This window comes from Cololabis saira, chromosome 20 (assembly GCF_033807715.1).
Source record: "Cololabis saira isolate AMF1-May2022 chromosome 20, fColSai1.1, whole genome shotgun sequence".
Classification (NCBI taxonomy): domain Eukaryota; kingdom Metazoa; phylum Chordata; class Actinopteri; order Beloniformes; family Belonidae; genus Cololabis; species Cololabis saira.
Genome location: NC_084606.1, coordinates 4,318,555 through 4,343,625, shown reverse-complemented (window position 1 = coordinate 4,343,625; position 25,071 = coordinate 4,318,555). Strand labels below are relative to the sequence as shown.

The 25,071-nt window shown below is 40.6% G+C and overlaps 1 protein-coding gene across 1 annotated transcript in view; it reads left to right on the top strand.

The window, feature by feature from the left end:
- The window catches only part of LOC133420126 (interferon-induced very large GTPase 1-like), a 61,064-nt gene extending 36,275 nt beyond the window's left edge, over nt 1-24,789 (top strand). The window contains 2 exon segments of the mRNA XM_061709709.1: nt 730-990; nt 19,173-24,789. Coding sequence (XP_061565693.1) covers nt 730-990; nt 19,173-23,842 — 4,931 coding nt within the window. The 3' untranslated portion in view covers nt 23,843-24,789.
- The last annotated feature ends 282 nt before the right edge of the window (nt 24,790-25,071 follow it).

Here is a 25,071-nt window from a genome sequence, read left to right as displayed (position 1 = left end):
CTGAAATCAAACGACTGAGGCCAAAATGGTTTTTTTTTTAACTAGGCTTTAAATATTTTTGTTTCTACGCTTTAAGTTTGACATCTTGGGGGCGGCAATAGCTCAGGTGGTAGAGCAGGTCGTCCAATGATCGGAAGGTCGGCCGTTCGAATCCCGCTCTATCCCAGTTTGCTGTCGTAGTGTCCTTGGGCAAGACACCTTACCCACCTTGCCCCGTGTGAATGTGTATGAATGTTGGTGGTGGTCGGAGGGGCCGTTAGGCGCGATATGGCAGCCACGCTTCTGTCAGTCTGCCCCAGGGCAGCTGTGGCTACAACGTAGCTTACCATCACCGGAGAGAATGTGTATGAATGAATAATGATCTCTGTAAAGCGCTCTGGGTGCCTTGAAGGGTGCTATATAAATCCAAGTCATTATTATTATTATTATTATTATTATCTTAAATTCAATACAAAGATGCAGGAATATGAGTTTAAATAAATAATACTATAACCTGTTGCTTATTGGCAGCCACATACTGTAGGTCAATTTACATTTTACATTGATTGTGTTGAGTTTATATTATTGGCTTGTGGCAGTCTGCAAAGAAAATTATTACCCATCACATATATGCCAAGAAAAAAGCCAACACCAAATCATTTATGTCCGTAAATAAAGTGAAACAATCACTTTGAACTGTAAGACTTGAATTGTGAAAAAACATATTGCTTTTACATTTTACTCTCACAGAACCAGTTCCTCCTACTGGCATAAAAGTCTCTAACGTCACCAGAGAGTCACTGTCTCTGCAATGGGATCCTCCAGCTGGTGAAGTGGAGTCTTGCATTGTGACCTGCTGCAGTGGAGGAGAAACTGTGGAAGAGAAGACAACAAACACAAACAGTGTTACGTTCAGCAGCCTGAAGCCAGGAGTGTCTTATTCCCTCCATGTTTCTGCACAACTGAGAAACGGAACTACAAGCACCCCAGCTTCAATAACTGCCCAAACAGGTAAGTCAAAGAAAACATTACATTAATGAACTTCATCTTCCAGTTTCACATCATGTTGTTACATTAAGGGTTTAAATATAGATATCACAGCATTGCAGCAGTCAAAAGCATTTCAGCCTTTTTGGTTTTTGGAACGTAATATTTAGGAAATATAGGGATAAAGTTACAAACATCTTGTCAGAATACTAGTGTAAAACAGTGTGTCTGTGTTTAAAACAATGAGCTGATTTCTTTTTTCTTCTGGTAAAATTATACATATATATATGTATATATATATATATATATATATATATATATATATATATATATATATATATATATATATATGTGTGTGTGTGTGTGTGTGTGTGTGTGTGTGTGTGTGTGTGTGTGTGTGTGTGTGTGTGTGTGTGTGTGTGTGTGTGTGTGTGTGTATGTATGTATGTATGTATGTATGTATGTATGTATGTATGTATGTATGTATGTATATATATATATATATATATATATATATATATATATATATATATATATATATATATATATATATATATATATATATATATACATACATACATACATACACCAACCTGATCTCACAAAAATCTGTGAAATGCCCACGACCTCTCACCACTATTTTCCGTGGTACCAACACGGAAACTGGTAAAATTACGTGTGGGCACCACGGATATTGTACCATGCAAAGTCAATGGGATCCGTGGTCGTGATATATACACGAATTATGACATTATTATTATTTATATATTATTCTTATTTATAGTGGCTAAATTATGCGTTTTTGTCGCGCAAGGTACGGTTTTTTACTGTCAGTTTGTAAAAACATGTTTTTAACGCTGTTTTAGCAGTGTTTTAATGAGGTTTTAATCTGACCACCACGGATTTAGTACTATGCAAAGTCAATGGGAGGCGTGGTCGTGATATATACACGTTTTATGACATTATTATTATTTATATATTATTCTTTGTTATAGTGGCTAAATTATGCGTTTTTGTCGCGCAAGGACCTGATTTTTAATGTCAGTTTGTAAAAGCCCGTTTTTAACGCTGTTTTAAGAAGAGACAGGCGATATTTAAAGTTTCTCCCATTTCGTCAACCACAGGGGATTCCCTGGGCGTCCCCTCTACGTCATAGAGTGACGAGGGGGATCCTGATCACGTGACGGATGCCCCCGAATAATAATGCTAATAGTAATAGTAAGAAGAAGAAGAAGAAGAAGAAGAAGAAGAAGAAGAAGAAGAAGAAGAAGAAGAAGAAGAAGAAGAAGAAGAAGAAGAAGAAGAAGAAGAAGAAGAAGAAGAAGAAGAAGAAGAAGAAGAAGAAGATTTTTTGATTTTTACAAACCCATTTTATTCAACACTTTCAATATACAGTGTCAATCATCATTTTACTTCACCACAGATTCATTATTAAAATTCAACACATAATCAACACACACATATACACAAACCTTCAAATCTCCCGATAAATATATAAAACCATTCAGTCTCTCAGAATATCATTAAACACAAGCTCCTTGTTCAACACAGCACACAAAATGTTCTGATGACACCATAAATCTGAGAAGCTTCCCAAGTCCTTTATCATCCTGTAAAACGAGAACTCCAGTCTCAGTCTACAGCGGACGTTACAGCGCCACACTGAGGTTGGATCTACACAGGATAGACCTTCCACCTTATTCCTCCTGGAGATGTAGACCGCCATTTTTGCTTCCCCAACAATAAAATTTAGAAGCTGCCACATTGTCTTGCTTTCTTTTCTGTACCCCACCCCATAGATAAAAGTTGTGGTGGAAAACGTCTGATTGAAAAGTTTAAAAACACGTGCTAGCAGAGTGAAGAAACCTGTCAGCCTTAAGCAGTCACTGAATATGTGGAAGGTCGTCTCTCTCATACTACAAAAAGGGCACTGGTTGGACACAGCAGGGTTAATGACGGATAAAAAGGAATTTGATGCAATGGCACCATGAAGGACTCTCCATTGCAAATCCCCCGTTCTTTTTTTCAATGGGGGTTTGTAAATAACCCTCCAATGCGGAGTAGCGCCTCCCATCCTCTCAGTCCATGCACACGGGGCTCTGCCTCCCAAAAACTTTCCGTTCAAAACCTGCACACATGTTTTATATACAGTCTTTCTGTCAACTGTGTGTAGGTTGAAAGTTGTGTCTTTTAGGAGAGGGCCTTCCTGCTCGAACTGCGGGCTGAGATGAATCCCTGGGGGGGGGTCTGTCGGGTCCGGTTCTTTCTCTGTGCCACACTGCAAGAGAAGCCTCTTCTCTTTTAGAGTCAGTGTTCCCCTCCAGAGCTGCATTATCCTCTGAACCATCCTGACGGATTGGAAGCCCAGCACACGTCTTACGGTCCCACAATCCGTAAGGGCTGGTCCTGCAGCTTGGATCAAATGTTGCAGGTCGATGGTCTTGGACCGGAGAAGCGCAGCCGTCAACCCGGGCGTACTTTCACTGGAGATGTCCAGTCTGGCTCCATATATCAAAGGTTCTTTTAGAAGCCAGTACAGAGAGCCGGAGCTATCCTTACCTCTGCTGGACTTGAAAAAAACCCACACTTTAAAAATACTTTGATAAAACGGAGGTGACCCTTTAACTTTTAAAAATTTTGAATCAATAAAAAACAGAGCAGTATCCAGTCCCAAGTTACTCACCCTTCTAAAGATACAGCTGGCCACACCTCTCCACACCAGGTCTGCTGGGCCAGCTATGAACCTCTGCAGGAACAACAGCCTAAACGCTGCCGCTCTGCTGGCCAGGTGGATGAGGCCCTGCCCCCCCTCCTCTCTCGGTAAAAACAACACACTTTGTGGCACCCAATGTAAACCTCCCCAAAAAAAATTTACAATTTTCTCCTGGATCCTTGCTAAGAGACCACTAGGAGGATCTAAGCAGTGCCACAAAAGCGACGCACACAAGTTATTTAAAATCAGGACTCTGCCCCTATAGGACATTTGTGGCAGTAGCCATTTCCACTTCTTCATTTTTCCACAAATCTTTTCTTCCACTCCTTCCCAATTCTTTTTTTCCATGGCTTTGCTTCCAAGGAACACTCCAAGGTATTTCAACCCTTCTCTCTTCCAGGCCATGTTCTGGGGGAGTGTAGGGAGGCCATTGGGCCAATTCCCAACTGCAATTGCATCGCTTTTGTCCCAATTTACTTTTGCAGCAGACAAGACTTTGTATTTTTCAGTCAAATTAATGAGTGTATCAACCTCATTTTGAGTGGTGACTGCAACAATTACATCGTCTGCATAAGCAGATAAAACAATGTTACTATTAAAACCTGGTAAAAACAGTCCATCAATACTGGATCGTATCCTTGAGAGGAGGGGTTCGAGGGAGAGTGCATAGAGCATCCCGGACAAGGAACAGCCCTGCCGAACGCCTCTATGCACCCTGAAAGGAGCACACAGACTGCCGTTAAATTTCAGTAGACTCTCAATGTCTTTGTACAGCACACGGATCATGGCAATGAAACCAGAGTTGAACCCAAACCTCTCCATCACTCTCCAAAGGAACTGGTGTTCAACCCGGTCAAAAGCCTTCTCTTGGTCTAAGGAAATGAGACCAACCTCACTGTCCAATGAGCTGGAGAGCTCCAAAATATCCCTAATTAGGTAGACATTATCTACCATAGACCTGCCGGGCACGCAGTAGGTCTGGTCACAGTGGATTACTTGCTCCATGGCCCCCCTCAGCCTGCAGGCCAAAACTTTGGACATAATCTTATAATCCACGCACAACAGCGACACAGGGCGCCAGTTCTTTACCTCCTGCAGGTTCCCCTTTTTGGGGAGAAGGGTCACCACTGCTCTGCGACATGAGAGAGGGAGCGAACCGCTGGCCAAACTTTCATTCAAGACATGCAACAGATCAGGACCCAAGATGTCCCAGTATTGCTTATAGAACTCCACTGTGAGTCCATCGATACCTGGGGCTTTCCTTCCCTGCATACCATGCAGGGCGGCCGCCAGTTCCTCCAGCTGGAGAGGTCGGCTCAGCTGAGCGTTTGTGTCCTCAGCTACCTGAGGCAGCCCTTCGCAAAACTCCCTCTCCAGCGATTTGTTGCCCTCATACTCCGATGAGTAGAGGGAGGAGAAAAACTGCACAGCCCTTTTTCGGATCTGGCTTGGTTCTGTCAGCTCTTGACCTTTGTCAGACAGAAGTGCATGGATTATCTTCCTCTGCCCTTGTTTCCTTTCAAGACCAAAGAAGAAGCCAGAGGGAGCGTCCATCTCACTGATGTTCTGATACCTAGACCGGACCAGCGCGCCTTGCACTTTAGAGTCCAGCAGGTTGGCTAAAGCCATCTTTTTAGAGTTGAGAACTTCAATATGTCCTCGATTTCCTGTGGAATAGCTAAGTGCTTCTAATTCCACGATTTCACTCTCCAGGTCTTTAATAGATCTACACATGTGCTGTGTGACATTGAGAGTGTACTGCTGGCACAAAAGTTTTATCTGGACTTTCCCATGGTCCCACCACTGCTTAAGGCAATCAAATTCATTTTTCCTATTTCTAAAACCACACCAAAAATAGTCTAAAACCTCCTTAAAACCTTTATCCAAAATCAATACAGAGTTAAAATGCCAGTACGCACTCCTTGGCACACTATTCTTAAAAAACCCGTCACAAAAAACCAAAGAATGATCTGTAAAACCTACTGGCACTATTCTGCACTCCTTAACCACATTAAAATGGTGTTTAAAACAATAAAACCTATCCAGTCTAGCTAAGGAGATCACTCCATCATTTACGTGGGACCAGGTGTATTGACGACAGTCTGCATGCGTCCTCCTCCATACATCCACAAGGCCATGCGAGTAAATCACCTGCTTCAGAGTGTATTGGGAAGCTGGATGTGGCTCTGCATGATTTCGATCTAAAAACTCTGACTCTGTACAATTAAAATCCCCACCCAAAAATAAATAACCCTCCGAACTGTGGCCGTTAAGATTAGAATTTACTTTTTCTAAAAAAACCTTTCTTTCTGCTCCGTTATTTGGAGCATAAATATTCATAAAAACCAGGGTAAAAACATCAAATGTAGCTTTAACAAGTAGGCACCTCCCCTCGACCACCTGCTCTACTTCTAGAGAGGACGGAGTGAACCTCCTGGAGAAGAGTATACCTACCCCACCACTCAGTGTGGTGCCATGGCTTAAAACCACTTGGCCCTCCCATGCTTTCTTCCAGTCTCCCTCATTACACTGGTCACTATGAACCTCTTGCAAAAACAGCACATCAATACATTTAGTCCTTGCTGCGTCCAACACAAGTGCCCTCTTCTTTACCTCCCTCGCTCCATTGACATTCAGAGTTCCCATCCTGAACCTATCCATATGGGAGGCTAAAAAAGAATAAAAAAATAAAATAAATAAAACCATGGACTGCATCATCATCTTTACATGTTTATGAGCTTTCGAACTTTAAACATGTGCTTTTTTAACCTGTATATTTCTTGTTCAGTTAGCTGAGATGATTCTCTATGCTTTATTATATTTTTGGCTGACAGGAAAAAGGTTAACTTGTCAGAGAAATGCTGATCAATGTTCAGTCTTTTTACACCTTTTGTCCTCTGCAAGAAGCTCTTAATCATCTGAGAGCTGTATAGTTTTTTCTCTTGACTAGCAGTTACTTCTTGGCTCTGTGAGAGAAAGAGCTCACTGCTGTCCGACATGGAGACTTCACTGTCGCTGGTATCTGCTGCAGCTGCTCCATCTCCCAACCGTCCCGCTTTTGCTCCTCCCTCCACCTCCACATTTTTTCGCTTACTGCTCCTGGTCAGCACTGGTTTCCAGCTTAAGGCTCCTTCACCCTCCCCATCAGCCTGCCCACACACACCCAATGTCAGTTCACTCACACCGGCAGCCTGCGCACACACACCCAACGTCAGTTCACTCACACCGGCAGCCTGCGCACACACCCGATCAGCCTGCACACACTCAGCTGATGTCATTTCACTCACACCAGCAGCCTGCTCACACACACCAGAAGACCCTTCCCCAGTCTTCTCAGACTCATCACCCAGTGTTTCACCTACACTCCCTGCAGCCAACGGTTCCTCAAGTACGATCTGACTCGTTACTTCTGCCACCTCCACATTTTCCTTCTCCTTACCTGTATCTTGCAGTTCACCTTCCTCCATCTCTGCAACTCCATCTGTCCCAGTTACCTCTTGTTCTCGTACCTGTCTCTCTAAATCGGACCCTGCTCTCTCTTTTCCTTCCAATCCAGCCGTAATACCTGCATCTGCGAGAGCCGCCCGCTGCGGAGCCGGGTCGGGGCTGCTTCCCGATCCGACCGTAACCCCCGCACCCTCCGGCGGAGGGGCGGCAGCGGTAGCGGCCGCGGCCGCGGCCGGGTCCGGCGGAGCTCGGTTCATGCAAGCCCTGATTAGATGGCCCTCCTCCCCGCAGCCGAAACATTTTGCATTTGATGACGTTGCAAACAGAGTATAATCAAAATCTTCAATCCTCACAATAAACTTGTAGTTAAACTCTTCTGCCCGGTTTTTGAGAATCATATATACCTGCCTCCGATGTGACACCACATGACGAAGCAGCGGAGATTTAAATCCTGAGAAAAGCTTTCTGATGGGGGACACCACTTTGCCATGCCGGGACAACTCCCGCAGCAGAAAATCATCGCTGATGAAGGGGGGCACATTAGACAGAGTGATCCGGGCTGCAGGCTGCGCCAGCGGCTGCACTTCCTCAAACAGCCCGTTCACAGTCAGCCCCGACTCCACCAGCTGTTTCACCTGTTCCACCTTCTCTACAAACATGACCACGGATCGGTTCACCCGAGCCGCGGACTTAATTGATCCGTGGCCGATCCGGTCGCCCACGGCCAGTGCCGCATCCTCCACACTGCAAGAGGAACTGGCCAACAACTTAATTCCATTTTTCCTTGAAAGGGTGCAGAAACCTGGGGCTGCCATAACGGCCTCACCTGGCCTCACCTGGCCTCCTCCTCCCGACCAGACCAAGTCTGGCCACAAAGCACACTTTAAACAAAAACTTAACAAATAACCATTAACCTAACAAACTTAACTAAAAAAATAATAAACAACCCACCACCGTGAACAGGACAGTATTCAAGAAAAGATAGTAAACCAAACACCACTCTCTCTCTCTTCCTCATTCAACCTCCTCCCACAAGAAGAAGAAGAAGAAGAAGAAGAAGAAGAAGAAGAAGAAGAAGAAGAAGAAGAAGAAGAAGAAGAAGAAGAAGAAGAAGAAGAAGAAGAAGAAGAAGAAGAAGAAGAAGAAGAAGAAGAAGGATGATGATGATGATGATGATGATGATGATAAGAAGAATGATGATAATAATAAGAATGATGATAATAATAATAATAAGAATGATGATAATAATAAAGATACTAATAATAATAATAACAATGATGATAATAATAATGATACTAATAATAATAATAACAATGATGATAATAATAATGATACTAATAATAATAATAACAATGATGATAATAATAATGATACTAATAATAATAATAACAATGATGATAATAATAATAATAATAATAATAATAATAATAATAATAATAATGCTGAAATTAATTAATTATTTATATTAATCATAATATTAATATTTAGTATAATAATAAATACACCTGTAGCACAAACCAGTGTTTATAGCAAACATTCAGAGACATTATCAGACAATGATTAATGACGCAACACAGTCTCACTCCGGAGGCGCAAATAGGCTCCTATTGGCTGCAATGTAATCCCGTCTGCGGCTAGATTTGACGCTCGGAGCAGGTGATCACCGCGAGCGGCTTCCCCATTCCTCTTCTTTTTTTTAAATGCATATACTTCAATTTAAAAGATGGTTTGATGACATTTCTAGCGAGAAACTTTCAGACACAAATAGAAAACACCAAATTGTATGACACTTCCAATGTAATCCCGTCTATATGTGACGATCAGAGCAGTACTTCAATTTAAAAGTGTGGTTTGATGACACTCCTAAATTAAATACTTACCTGCTGTATTCTACTGCCCTTATTTTTAACAGCTTGTGCTCTTACAACGCCATATTAAAACAAATTATAAACCACATTAACACTTCATAGAAACAAAATAGATCGAGGGATGAGGTCTGAAAGATCTGTTTTGAAACGTGGCTTAATACGTTACGGCAGTGAACGCAACCCTTTCTGTCGCCGAGATAGGCAGCAGGACAAAACGTTAAAATAGCACTAATAAATGCATAGATTGATCTTTTCCATCACATACACTCACGATATAAATATACATTTTATGGTCACACTTTGTCTGTTGAAAAATGAGCGGATATATTATTTCGGAACCCTAATGTCAACATCTGTTATGGGATTCTGTTATAGTGGGAGTCCCCGCCCCCTCCGGTGTTGTCATGGTAACGTTTTGCCCCGACTGTTAAACAGGAAGTGCTGTACAGCTGATGTCTCGAACGTTAACCGTTGAACGTTAATTAAAGCAGAGACGTTCAATAAACTGTATAGAGTATCTTTGATTAAAGTACTGCTGAAGTGATAGAAACGCTCCATGTCTCCTCTCCATTTATTGAACACAAACAACATCTTAACCCTAAACCGGAAGGAGGTTACCAGAACTTTTGAACTTTTTTTAAAAACATTTTTTAAGATGTGTTTGCATAACTTAAACACACAGAAATGTATTAGCACTATGATATATTATAAATTTGATCATCCAGGATCATCCTGTCAGACTGGGGAAGCGGTTAAAGGGTCTCTAAATAGCCATGTTAAGTTAATGGGAAAATTTAAAAAGGTGAAACAATCGGTATTTAAAGGGGAAAATAAACTCAGAACTGGTCCAAATTGAATAGTATGACTGTGTATAATACTATCATCGATATCTTAAAGAAATCTGGCCACAAAATACTCGTTAAAAGATTTTGACTGATTGTTTCCAGCTCAGCCCCTTAAAGAGGTGTCTGAATATACAAGTCAAACCTCTATGATGTGTACCAACAAGAAAATCAAACTTTGTCGTAGGACAACAGTGAAGACATCGTTGGAAAGGTCTTGACCTCAGGAGCAACATATGTCAATATCAGATTTGTGGGCAATTCCTCCTCCCCAGGTGTGCCCTTTGAACTTTGTACCTGTGACACTTTTGAAGGCCTATAATTCAACAACAAAATATGCTAGAGACATGGGGTCAACAGTTTTGGAAAGCTCTGCACCTCTACTATCATGCCCGACAGTAGTCCAATAGGGGGCGCCACTGAATAGGGTCAAAACCTATAAAAAACATGATTTCACCCTCTTACCAATACAAAAGTCAAAATCAGACCGAACAGGCGTGCTTCCCACCCTTAAAAACATATAATAAGCTTGCAAAGTTCGTGATCACAGTTTTATATAAGCGCTAATTCATTGGAACTACAAAAGCTATGACGTAGCACAATGCTGTGTATTGTAACTTGGCGCAAATTGTAGTTCTGTAACCTCTTCCGGTTTAGGGTTAAGATGTTGACATTAGGGTTCCGAAATAATATATCCGCTCATTTTTCAACAGACAAAGTGTGACCATAAAATGTATATTTATATCGTGAGTAGATGTATGTGATGGAAAAGATCAATCTATGCATTTATTAGTGCTATTTTAACGTTTTGTCCTGCTGCCTATCTCGGCGACAGGAAGGGTTGCGTTCAGTGGCGTAACGTATTAAGCCACGTTTCAAAACAGATCTTTCAGACCTCATCCCTCGATCTATTTTTCTATGAAGTGTTAATGTGGTTTATAATTTGTTTTAATATGGCGTTGTAAGAGCACAAGCTGTTAAAAATAAGGGCAGTAGAATACAGCAGGTAAGTATTTAATTTAGGAGTGTCATCAAACCACACTTTTAAATTGAAGTACTGCTCTGATCGTCACATATAGACGGGATTACATTGGAAGTGTCATACAATTTGGTGTTTTCTATTTGTGTCTGAAAATTTCTCGCTAGAAATGTCATCAAACCATCTTTTAAATTGAAGTATATGCATTAAAAAAAAAAAAAGAGGAATGGGGAAACCGCTCGCGGTGATCACCTGCTCCGAGCGTCAAATCTAGCCGCAGACGGGATTACATTGCAGCCAATAGGAGCCTATTTGCGCCTCCGGAGTGAGACTGTGTTGCGTCATTAATCATTGTCTGATAATGTCCCTGAGTGTTTGCTATAAACACTGGTTTGTGCTACAGGTGTATTTATTATTATACTAAATATTAATATTATGATTAATATAAATAATTCATTAATGTCAGCATTATTATTATTATTATTATTATTATTATTATTATTATTATTATTATTATTAGTATCATTATCATTATTATTATCATCATTCTTATTATTATTATCATTCTTCTTCTTCTTCTTCTTCTTCTTCTTCTTCTTCTTCTTCTTCTTCTTCTTCTTCTTCTTCTTCTTCTTCTTCTTCTTCTTCTTCTTCTTATTATTATTATTAATATTAATATTACTATTATCATTAGCATTATCATTATTATTCGGGGGCATCCGTCACGTGATCAGGATCCCCCCTCGTCACTCTATGACGTAGAGGGGACGCCCAGGGAATCCCCTGTGGTTGACGAAATGGGAGAAACTTTAAATATCGCCTGTCTCTTCTTAAAACAGCGTTAAAAACTGGCTTTTACAAACTGACATTAAAAAACAGTACGTTGCGCGACAAAAACGCATAATTTAGCCACTATAACAAAGAATAATATATAAATAATAATAACGTCATAATTCGTGTATATATCACGACCACGCCTCCCATTGACTTTGCATAGTACTATATCTGTGGTGCTCAGATTAAAACCTCATTAAAACACTGCTAAAACAGCGTTAAAAACGGGCTTTTACAAACTGACATTAAAAATCAGTACCTTGCACGACAAAAACGCATAATTTAGCCACTATAACAAAGAATAATATATAAATAATAATAATGTCATAATTCGTGTATATATCACGACCACGCCTCCCATTGACTTTGCATAGTACTATATCCGTGGTGCTCAGATTAAAACCTCATTAAAACACTGCTAAAACAGCGTTAAAAACGGGCTTTTACAAACTGACATTAAAAATCAGTACCTTGCGCGACAAAAACGCATAATTTAGCCACTATAAATAAGAATAATATATAAATAATAATAATGTCGTATATATCACGACCACGGATCCCATTGACTTTGCATGGTACAATATCCGTGGGGCCCACACGTAATTTTACCAGTTTCCGTGTTGGTACCACGGAAAATAGTGGTGAGAGGTCGTGGGCATTTCACGGATTTTTGTGAAATCAGGTTGACATACACACACACACACACACACACATATATATATATATATATTATAATAATAATGACTTGGATTTATATAGCGCCCTTCTAGGCACCCAGAGCGCTTTACAGAAATCATTATTCATTCATACACATTCTCTCCAGTGGTGGTAAGCTACGTTTGTAGCCACAGCTGCCCTGGGGCAGACTGACAGAAGCGTGGCTGCCATATCGCGCCTAACGGCCCCTCCGACCACCACCAACATTCATACACATTCACACAGGGCAAGGTGGGTAAGGTGTCTTGCCCAAGGACACTACGACAGCAAACTGGGATAGAGCGGGATTCGAACCGCCGACCTTCCGATCATTGGACGACCCGCTCTACCACCTGAGCTACTGCCGCCCAGGCAGTATCAGGCAGTAGCCCATATATATATATATGGTATACATATATATATATATATATATATATATATATATATATATATATATATATATATATATATATATATATATATATATATATATATATATATATATATGTACATATATGTGAGGGATAATGCCTGATGAGGTGTACATTGTCATTAATATATGGACAACGTGGGGCGTGAACCGTTCAAGGCAAAGTGGAGGACGGTTTGTGTCCGCGAAGTATATTTATGATAACGTACAACTGGAAGGGGTATTATCCCACTTATACCACGGTCACTTACCAAAAAACATAAATATAAATCAGTTATTCATGCTTTAATGTGTTATCAGTTGAAATCTTTATTTTTATAACAAGCCGCGGGGCGGCTGAGCAACTAATTAACCTCTCGTCTGCAGCCGCTGGAACCTGGTAGTTTTTAACACCTGAGGGTCTGACTAATACCTGGAACAATCACTACCGTCCCATAAGAACCTGGTAGTTTTTACCAACTGAGGGTCTGACTAATACCTGGAACAATCGCTACCGTCCCATAAGAACCTGGTAGTTTATACCACCTGAGGGTCTGACTAATACCTGGAACAATCACTACCGTCCCATAAGAACCTGGTAGTTTTTACCACCTGAGGGTCCGACTAATACCTGGGACAATCACTACCGTCCCATAAGAACCTGGTAGTTTTTACCAACTGAGGGTCTGACTAATACCTGGAACAATCACTACTGTCCCATAAGAACCTGGTAGTTTTTACCACCTGAGGGTCTGGTTAATACCTGGAACAATCACTACCGTCCCATAAGAGGTGACAGGGTGGTGTGTTGTAGGAGAAGTCAGCAGTGTAAAGAGTGAAGAGGAACGGCGCCAGGACCGTTCCCTGCGGGGCCCCCATACAGCAGACGACCATGTCTGATGTGTGGTCCCGTGTCCTCACATACTGTGGACGGTTGGTGAGGTAGTCCAGAATCCAGGATGTGAGGTGACTGTCAACCCCTGCATTCTCCAGCTTGTCTCCCAGAAGTGACGGCTGGATGGTGTTGAACGCACTGGAGAAATCAAAGAACATGATCCTCACAGTGCTCCCAGGTTTCTCCAGGTGAGACAGGGCATGATGTAGCATGAAGATCACGGCATCATCCACCCCAATGCCAGGTTGGTATGCAAACTGTAGTGGGTCCATCGATGGGCTCACCATGGGGCGGAGATGTTGGAGGAGCAGCCGCTCCAGGGCCTTCATCAGGTGGGATGTCAAAGCCACCGGCCTGAAGCTGCTGAGGTCCTTGGGGTGCGGGTTCTTGGGCACAGGTACCACGTGGGATGTGGAGGTCTATGCCTCCTTGGTGTTTGCATAAAAAAGGTCCAGTATGTTATTTTCCCGGGTGCAACATGTTACATATTGCGTGAAAGTTGGCAGAGTGGAGGACAGAGAGACATGTTTGAAGTCCCCAGAGATCAGAATGAGAGCCTGCGGGTGTTGTGTCTGCAGCCTGCTGGTGACTGAGCTCAGGACATCACATGCTGCATCACTATTAGCAGAGGGGGGAACATACGCAGCCATCATGATAACATGCGTAAATTCCCGCGGAAGATAACACGGCCTCATACTAACAGCCAGCAGCTCAATGTCCCTGCTGCATTGTTGTTCTTTAACAGCGATGTGCCCGGGGTTACACCATCTCTCATTCACAAACACCGCCAGGCCCCCTCCTTTCCTCTTTCCGCTCTCTCTCGTCCGATCCGCCCGCACCAACTTAAATCCGTCCAGCTCCACCACCGTGTCCTGGGTCGCCGTAGTTAGCCATGTTTCAGAGTGCACCATTACGCTGCACTACCGGTACTCCCATAAGAACCTGGTAGTTTTTAACACCTGAGGGTCTGACTAATACCTGGAACAATCACTACCTTCCCATAAGCTCCTTAATGGACACAGTGTTGATTTGCCAGTAACTAGGACGGACCTGAGATACAACTTAGCAACGGGAGATATTCTAGTCCGCTCAGCTCTGCTCGACTATGCTACAGTAACAAACAGGAATTAAAGCTGCAAGCAGCGATGAACGAGCCCTCGCACTCACGGCCACCGTCCCCCATAAGCATATCAGACATGACACCACCCACGACTTCCTATGTCAAATCAGTCAAAAGTTATAGCAGAAAATAGGGCCAACCAATCAGAAGAAGGGGCGGGACTAATTCAGGCCAATGAAGGTCAAGGACTCAATACAGCGTCCGATGACACCATCCACAAATCTCTATGTCAAACCATTCAAAAGTTATAGCAGAAAATAGGGACAACCAATCAGAAGAATGGGCGGGGCTAATTTTCACCAAGTATGGTCAAAGACTCAATACCGAGTCCGATGACACCACCCACGACTCTTTATGTCAAACCATTCAAAAGTTATGGCAGAGAAAAGTATTCTAGGGGGCGCTGTTGAGCCGTTAGGCCACGCCCATTAATGCAAACCATGAAATATCAAATTTATCGCCAGGCCTGGCTTGCATGCAAAATTTGGTTACTTTTGGGGAACTATCAAATATGGACCAATCAGATGAAGGGGGGGCGCGCGTTTTGGCATCTAGCGTCGCCACGGTAACATTTTTGAAAGAGAAAAGTAATGCGCGTAATCACAGGATGGAGACTCATATTTTGATGTATAACACACCTGGGTGCACGTTACGGTTCGGGCCGTATTAACGGCCGAAGGAATGGCGTAAATTGCTCCAAAATTATGCGATTAATTCAGAATGTTCAAAATGGCCGACTTCCTGTTTGGTTTCGGCCATGGCGCCAAGAGACTTTTCTTTAATTTGCGACATGATACAGGTGTGTACCGATTTTCGTACATGTACGTCAAACCGTATTGTGGGGCTTGAGGCACAAGAGTTTTCCGGGGGCGCTGTTGAGCCGTTTTGCCACGCCCATTAATACAAACCATGAAATATCAAATTTATCGCCAGGCCTGCCTTGCATGCAAAATTTGGTGACTTTTGGGGAACTATCAAATATGGACCAATCAGATGAAGGGGGGCGCGCCTTATGGCGTCTAGCGTCGCCACGGTAACACTTTTGAAAGAGAAAAGTAATGCGCGTAGTCGCAGGATGGAGACGCACATTTTGATGTATAAACATCTGGGTTCACGATGTAAATGGACTGTCAGGGCTCAAAGCTGAGTGTTTTCCTGTTTGTTTGACTGCATGAACATTTTCTATAATATATAGTTTCACATTCTCAGGAAGGATCTTGAGAGTTCTGCCAAAGCTCCACTTCCTGTTGGTGTTTCTTAAACTAAAGACCAAATAGTTTATTATTGTAAGTGATACTTGTCATACGTAGTTTCATTTCCACATTCACTTTTTAAATGTATGACGTTGACAATGAACAAAAACAATATGTCTTTTTAAATAATTTATGACTTTACAAAATATTACAAATGTAGTTGTTTGGGGCTCCGTTAGTTCTTAAGACCCTGTGATTTAGTCTGTAAATATTAGCCAGTATCTCAGATTTACTGACAGTAAGTTTTACTTAGTTTTACTTTCTCAACCATTCTCTCATTTTCTCTCCAAGATAACTTTCATTAGCAAGTTACATCTGTCAAAATCTCCACTGCAGGTCTGCAAGCTTGTTTTATTGACTGTGTGTGAAATAAAAATCAATTTGGACACTTCCTAAAATTAAACAAATGTAACTTTAAATGAACTCTAAATTGATCATTTAACATGAAGAAAAGTTGTTTCTACTCCTTTAGTATGGAGGATTTTTTGTGCCAAAATTAAATAAATAAATACATCATTAATTAATTAAATTGGGAATGAAATATATCATTAATTAATTAAATGTGTCATTAATTAATTAAAATTAGAATGAAATATGTCATTAATTAATTAAAATACAATTCATTTTAAGTAAAAATATATATTTATTGTTTCAGCATTTAATTAATTAATGACACATTTAATTAATGATTTCGTGTTGCGTGTGAATCATGAAATGTAAAACTGCATTTAATTAATTAATGACACATTTAATTAATGATTTCGTGTTGCTGGATCATGAAATGTAAATGTAAAACTGTCAGTTTCACTCGTCAAACTCAGTGGGCGGATTCCAAACACCTGATTGGTTCCCCTGCACATCAAGTCAAGGCAAATCGAATCCACATAATGGATTGTTGCAGGGCTTGTGAACACATTACGATAAACTAGGGCCGCGTTCAGACTGCAGGCAAATCTGATTCATATCTGATTCCTTCTCATATCCGATCTTCAGGGCTGACTGTCCACACTGTTTTTAGCAAGTGTCCAAATCGGATCTGGCTCTGTTCAGACTGGGCCACATCATTGACTGATCTGACGGGTTGCCGTAGCAACGACGTCGGAGCGGAGGCATCACCCAGCGCGTGTATTGTGTGAAGTCATGTATTTCTTTTATATATATATAAAAAAATCCCAAAATATCTGTACCGTTTCTGATTGGGTCGGCACTGCGCATCATTTTTAGACATAAAAATGAACGCATACCGCAAAAGTTGTGTCTCGGCGGAGGGACCCGGCGTCCCAGCAAAATGAGAAACAGAGAAAGGTGTTCAGAACAAAACCACCAGCAAACTAACAAACCAACCAACAAAGGTCAGAGTTAACAAAACGAACCAGAAATATTACAAATATAATAATATATAATAACTATATAATCTCTTAGGTTTATAATTCAGATTAATTTTCGTTTACATATAACATTGTTTGTAGTCATTTTAGTGCAATTTAAAGCTTATTTCTACAAATAAAATCAGCACTGTAGGCAGCGATCTTGGACCAGCGGCCACTCTGATTGGTCCAGGACGCTCACGTGACAATATCGAAGCACTTTGTGTCAACTCCGCCTCTGGAAATAGTTCCACTTTTAAAACGTCGTTTGTGAAGCCAGTTTCCAGAGATCGGACTTCGACGACTAGATAAATGCTTGGCATCAATAGCTGTATATGTTGAAGTGGCATGAGATAAAAACTCGTGCGCACGAGATAACAATAATAATTTCCATGTCAGCTCCAGGGCTCCGTACAGACCAAAGCAGTGGATTCCACTAGATTTGCGTTAGCTCCGCCCACTGAGTTTGACGAGTGAAACTGACAGTTTTACATTTACATTTCATGATTCAACAACACGAAATCATTAATTAAATGTGTCCTTAATTAATTAAATGCAGTTTTACATTTCATGATTCAAACGCAACACAAAATCATTATTTAAATGTGTGATTAATTAATTAAATGCTGAAATAATAAATATATATTTTTACTTAAAATGAATTGTATTTTAATTAATTAATGACATATTTCATTCTAATTTTAATTAATTAATGACACATTTAATTAATTAATGATATATTTAATTCCCAATTTATTTAATTAATGATGTATTTATTTATTTAATTTTGGCACAAAAAATCCTCCATACTTTAGTTGTATACTTGCATTGTCTGAATTTATTTATCACTTGTTTTATCTAATTTATCTAATCCCACTTGGAATTCAGTCAGAGTTTAACCACAAAACATTTAAAAAACTGAATCAGCACCTTGCTGTCAAATGACTGACAAATTCATTAATTAAGTCTGTCAACGCTTCAATTAAATTATATTTGTCAGAATGAATGATGATGCCACATTGATTTTTTAGTTCTTTCAAGCAACCAGTGTCTTGTTTTCCGGGCAGATGTTGTAGCCATCATCAAATATTCACCCATATTAACATGTTCCTGTTTAGAGTCACAGGAATCTGCTGGAGCAAATATTAGCTCTCTTCAGGCTGGAAGTAGAAATGCCATCTCAAACTGGTCACTATGGGAACCTTTAGACCAAAAAACACAGTTTATATACTTTGATCAAATCAACTGAGAATCCTATTTAAAATAATACAATAATACAGGTGAATACAGCAGAAAATATAACTGATTCATCATTATTACTCGCTTTAATCCTGTTCAGAGTTTCTGGGTCTGCAGGATCAGATCCAGCAACCAGGCAGGAGGACGAGCATCAATCCAGACAATGATCCAGTAAATAACATAAAATAAATATTTGATCAGTGGAGTTATAACAATCAAGTAATTTACTAACTGACTTTGTCAGAAACATTTGAAAGTCGAAAACCTTGGGACAACCATCAATTAATTAATCAATGAATTCAACCCAGTTGATGATAATCAATGCAGTCCTCACCATCCCTGTTCCCATATTCTGTTTGTTGAGAACAGCTCTCCTGGCTTTGTTGAACTTTATTGAACTTGTTTCATGGGTTCAGATAATCAACAGTTGTGTTTAATATTTATGGGGAAGCTGCTTGATTTTAAACACTAAGCTCCTCTTGTAACTGTGGCAGTTTAAGGGCACAAGGCAATTATTTCATAAATATTTTCTGTATCTCCACAGAGATCGACCTGGAGAGCCTGTTGAAGGATCTGGGGTTGATGCCGTTCTACAGAGAGAAACTAACACTCAGCAAGATCCTGGAGATTGATGAGAAGACCATCACTGATGTTCCTGTCAAGAGTAAATCAGATCTCCCATGGTATTTTCTAAAGAAACTGATGATGGTTAATGTGACAGCTAGAAATATGAAATGTGCATCAGTTAGTGAGTTGAACTGTGATGATTCATCAGGGAAGTTAAATTTGCGTGATCTACTTGACAGTCCAAACACAGGTGACACACTAAACCCTCTCGACATAATCACTGCTCTCTTTCTGTGTTCAGATGCTTTTGTACAACAAGAAATGGCACTAAAAATGTCGATGTGTCAGTTCTCTGTGCCTCTGCTGCTTCCCAGCTGTGATGCAGAACCGTGTACGCTCATGCTGTGGGCCATGAGAGACATTGTCAAGAAGTACAGACCTCCAACTCTTTCACAATCCAAGGGTTTCATTGAAGAGAGAATAGTTGATTCTCAAGTTCCAATGATATCTTGTGTGAGACTGGGTATCTGCACCTTGTCAAAGTCAGAGATCCTCAACAAGCTTCTCAGCAATTCTCAGCAGTACCACGACACCTTTGTTCACCAAAACATGGAGGGTTGTGATAGTCCAAAAAGAATATCCAACGGACTGACAGAAATCACCTGGTACCTTCCTGGTGGGAACAAAGACATCGATCTTTTCAATAAACCAGTGGCTGTTGCTAATCTTCACGGGGACATTGCTTCATTTGAAACACAATACTCCTTTCTGTGTCAGACATCTGCAGCAGTTTTTGTGTTCTTTGACCATTTGGGCTCTGAGTGCAAAATTCTTGCTAACCAGAACCAGAAAGCTCAGATCTTCTTGGTGGGAAACAGTGAGAGCAAGAACTTCAGCTTAGAAACACTAGAAACCGTAGCAACTGCATTGGATTTGACTAAAAACAACATTATTATTAAGACAAAACAGAAAAATGATGCAGATTTTATCAAATGTTTGAGGAAAAAAGTGAGTGATGTAGTTGAGAAACCACAGATGAAGATGCCAATAGCAAATATGGCTGACATTGCTCATGAACTGGGAATCTTGGTTGATGAAGATTCTCGAGAGTGTCAGGTTGGAAAGAAAAACGCAGATGCCATCACTGAAGAAATTCAAGACCTTCTTCAGTATAAAAAACAACAACTTCCCCTGCAAGGACAAATATGGAAGGAACTGACTCACTTAGAAAAAGAGGAATTTCGCCTTCAAAAAGTTGGATCTTTGAACATAGAAGCGTACAAAAGCGACCTTGAGCAGCAGATGGAGGAACTGCGGAAAAAGCAGAACTCTTATGATTTGTCCCCAGCAATGACATGCTTCATCAATGCAATATCCAGACCAGGAATAGAAAGATGTTATTTCCTGAAATGGATGCGAATGAACCTTGATAACGTCTCTCGTTTAAAACTTTCTGCACTAAGAGAGCTGTACAAAGAAAAGTGCAAAGATTCTGCAAACAAAGAGGAGGTGAAAGAAATTGTCAGACAACTTTCCAACAGCTCTCTGGGGACTGAACATTTCTTCCGTGAAATGGGTCAGATCTATAAAGCTTCCCTCTCACTTCCAGAAACACACCAATCACGTCAACAATTTCAACATCTGCCCAAATGCTGTGCACAGTTGTTGCTTGATGGATTTCCTCTTGAACTTGTTGATGGAGATGCATCCAACATACCTCTGGGATGGGTGAGTCAGGTTCTCACTCAGCTGAATCACTTGGTGTCTCCAAAGAACAAAATACGGGTAGTTACAGTTCTTGGAGTTCAGAGCACTGGAAAGTCCACTCTCCTCAACACCATGTTTGGAGTGCAGTTTGCAGTCAGCAGTGGTCGATGTACTCGGGGTGCCTTCATGCTGCTCATCAGACTCAATGAAGACGTCAAAAGGGAATTTGGCTGTGACTTCATGGTGATCATTGACACCGAGGGCTTTAAGTCACCAGAACTTGCTCAACTGGACAACAGCTATGAGCATGACAGTGAGCTTGCAACACTTGTGGTGGGGCTGAGTGATATCACCATTATCAATATTGCAATGGAGAATTCAACTGAAATGAAGGACATTCTGCAAATAGTGGTTCATGCATTCCTCCGGATGAAGGAGTTAGGAAAAAAACCAATATGTCAGTTTGTTCATCAAAATGTTTCTGATGTTTCTGCTCATGAGAAGAACCTACGAGACAGGAAACTGCTCCTGGAACAGTTAAATGAGATGACCCAAGCAGCAGCCAGAATGGAAAAGAGAGAGGAGAACAAAAGCTTCACTGATGTGATGGAGTACAGTCCAGACACGGGGAACTGCTACGTTCCTGGACTCTGGAATGGAAACCCACCAATGGCACCAGTCAATGTGGGGTACAGCCAGACTTTATACGAGCTCAAGAAGAACATCATCCAACAGCTGGGAGAGTGTGTATCATCTGCTAATGATGTATTGGAGTTTAAAAAGTGGATGACCAGTCTGTGGAATGCTGTGAAGCACGAAAACTTCATCTTCAGCTTCAGAAAAAGCCTTGTAGCTGAGGCATACATGAAGCTCTGCACAGAGTTCAATAAATGGGAGAGGGAATTCAAGAAAGCAATGTACAGCTGGATTAGCAACGCAGAAACAAAGATTTCTAACTTTGGTACAGTTGCTGCAAAGTCTCAAATACCTGATATGGAAGAATTCCTCGCTCAGTTAAAATGTGAAGCGACCACAGAGCTGTCTAAATGGGAGAAGAAGCTCATTGACAATCTTGAGGAATACTTCAAGCAGAGAGATGGACATGTCTATCTGGTTGAAGGATACAAAGAGGAATTTAAAAACAGCGCAAAAAACATTCGTCGAGAATTGGAGAATTCTGTCGTAAATCAGCTCAGAGCAGCAGCTGATATCAAACGAAGACAGAAAGAAGTCGACAAAATCAAGGAGAACCATACAAAAGAAATAGAAAAGGCAGTGAGTGAATGAATTACTGAGTGTCGAAAGAAAAAAGTCCAAATGACAGACGGAGAGTTAAACAAAGAGTTTGATAAGATGTGGAGAAAAACACTGAGTGAGTTGTCTTTCTCTGAACTAAAACCCACAGATGTCTTCACAGAAGTGAGCCACTATCTGAGAGAAAATGTTTCACACAAGGGGAGTCATGCATGTGAACTGCTGAGTAAAAAATCCCTCGAAGAGTGTGGGTTGGCAGCTTTCATCTACAAACCTGAAGGATGGAGTCAAACAGTAAAGAAAAAATTCAGGGGTTTGTTTAATCATCAAGATCTTGTAAAAGCCAAACAAAAAGTGGCTGACATCATCGTAGCTGCTTGCCAAGACTCTGTAACAGAAAAAAAGGAAAGAAAAACCAACTACCGCAATACCTACATCCAGGAGATCCTTCGCATCATTGATGAAATGCTGAACAAAGCTGATGTTGACACAGACGTTGAGTTTGAAGTTTCTCTAAAGCAGCACATCTGTGCAGTTGCAGCCAGAAACTTTCAGAAAATCCAAGAAGACTTCATACAAGCAAATGACCCCAAGATCCTTCTGGATAAAAACAAGGAAAAGTTCTGTCTAGATTTCAAAGATGTTTTCCACCAACGAGACCAGTGCCAGAAGAAGGCTGAAGAGTTCACAGAACAATGTCTGAAATCTGCTGTTGAAGACTTTGTCTACCGTTCTCTGGGTACCAATATCACTGACGAAATGATGAGAAGTCAAGCGTTCAGCACACGAACCTCCTTCCAGGGTTCAGTTCTGCTGGATTTGCTGTCAAAGAAAGACTTCAACAGCTATCTGAGCTGCATTTGCAATTATGAGGATTATGTAAAAACATGGATACTTGAACAAATAAAGAAGCACTTCGCAGATACGACTAAAACATCTGGGTATGAGGAAGAACATCTCAAATATAGTATCAAAAATATAAAGGACGCCATGGAAAAGGCCAAATCAGAGAAGAGTGCTGACCTGAAGACATTTGTTGAACGCATCTGCAAAGAACTCAGTGATAAATTGGTCATTTCCCAGGATGCTCTTGGTGCCTTCATGATCCTGAACAACGCTGACCGGGAGCAGTTTGCGGATTGGTTAACTGAGTCTGTGGAGAAGATGGAAGAAACTCTTAAGAGGAAGTTTAAAGACACAAGCTTTGAGATAAAACTAGAACACATCCCTGTGAATCCTCAGACTGAGCTTTTCAGAGTGGTTGGTTGTGGGAAACAGTGTCCGTTCTGTAAAGTTCCCTGTGAAGCAGGAGGAGGCCAACATAAAGATCACTTTGCTTCCCTGCATCGACCAAGAGGTCTGGTTAGACGCAAATGGGAAAGTTCAGAAAAACTTTCAACTGACATTTGCACATCTTCTGTGATCAGTGACAACAGCTTTCGCGGCAGCGCCACCAAAAATGAATGGCATCCTTACAAGTCTTACAGGGAAATCTTCCCAGACTGGCACATTCCTCCTGATGGGAGTCTTGAGGCATCAGATTTTTGGAAATATGTGATGAACAAGTACAACAGGGACTTTGCTGAAGCATATAAGGCAAAGCCAGCTGACATTCCTGAAACTTGGAAGAAAATTACAAAACAACAGGCAGAAACAAGCCTAAAAAACTCATTTAACGTCAGCTGAGACTGATTATATTCAACCTCACTCTCTTTGATGGTGAAAGTGGAGCTTCCACTCTGTATGTCGTGTCTTTTTAATGCTCTTAAAGTTTCTCTATTAACAACTTCAAGTTTGGTAACACATATAGATCGGAAATCAAAAAGGTTTAGAAATACTGACATGGTAAAACTGATCGATGTGGTTTTCTTTTATCTACATTTTCTTATAACAATGAAATGTCATCTGATTTACTTTTCTGTGCAACTATTTCTTGTCATCAAATCATTTCTTACATTCTTACAATATTTACCAAATCAAAGTAAAGATTTTCTTTAGTTTTTAAATGTTGAATGACAAGTTTTATTTTTACTTTTTTTGTTAAAAACATTGTCATGTGATTGTGTTTATTCTTTTTTTTATCATTTTGGGAGCAGCAGAGGTTATAAAAGTAAACACGACATTTACTCAGTTACACCTGAAATCACTGAAATGAAATGTTTGTTTTAATACAAATCTCACATTATAAAATAGTCGAATGCTTTTCTGATTTCTCATTGCAGAATGTAAAGCATTACGATGATGACTGTACTTACTTTTTAGCATAATTGCATATGCTTTCTTTTCATCTTTTCTTTTGTTATTAGCTTTCAAAGTACAACAACTACTTTGCTGAAGTATATAATTATAAAGTGAACTTTACAGTATTTTTGAGAAATATCAAAGAAAATGTTCAAGAGTAAACAATGATGACTGTAAACAGCCTTCATCACTTGTGTTTAAAATAAACCCTTACACTCTTTAATATTTTACTCTTATTTGATTTTTCATAATGTTAAAGAAAATCCCTGACTGATCTCTACATGTCTGTTAAATATTGTCAGTTTATGTGGGTACTTAATCATCAGAAGTAAATAACTAGTTAGTGTTTCATCTTTACTTGTGTGTAACGTGACTAATAAAGGTTTATGCTTTCAGTCTAACTTGTGTTTTGTGCCTCATTAAAAATAAATCCTGTGTCTCATATTTGAACATATAATCTCAGTGTCTCACTTTCATGCATCTCTCAGAATTACATCCGTGACGCCTCACAGCTCAACTTATTGAAGAGTTGCAGGATTTAAAGAGTATTAAATCCTCATTTCAGCAGTTCAGAGTCCTGACCTGTGACCTGCGTGTCACCTCCTTCTCCACTACTTCATGTTACCAGCTTTAATCACACATTACATAACGTTGAGCGACTCACTTAACAACAC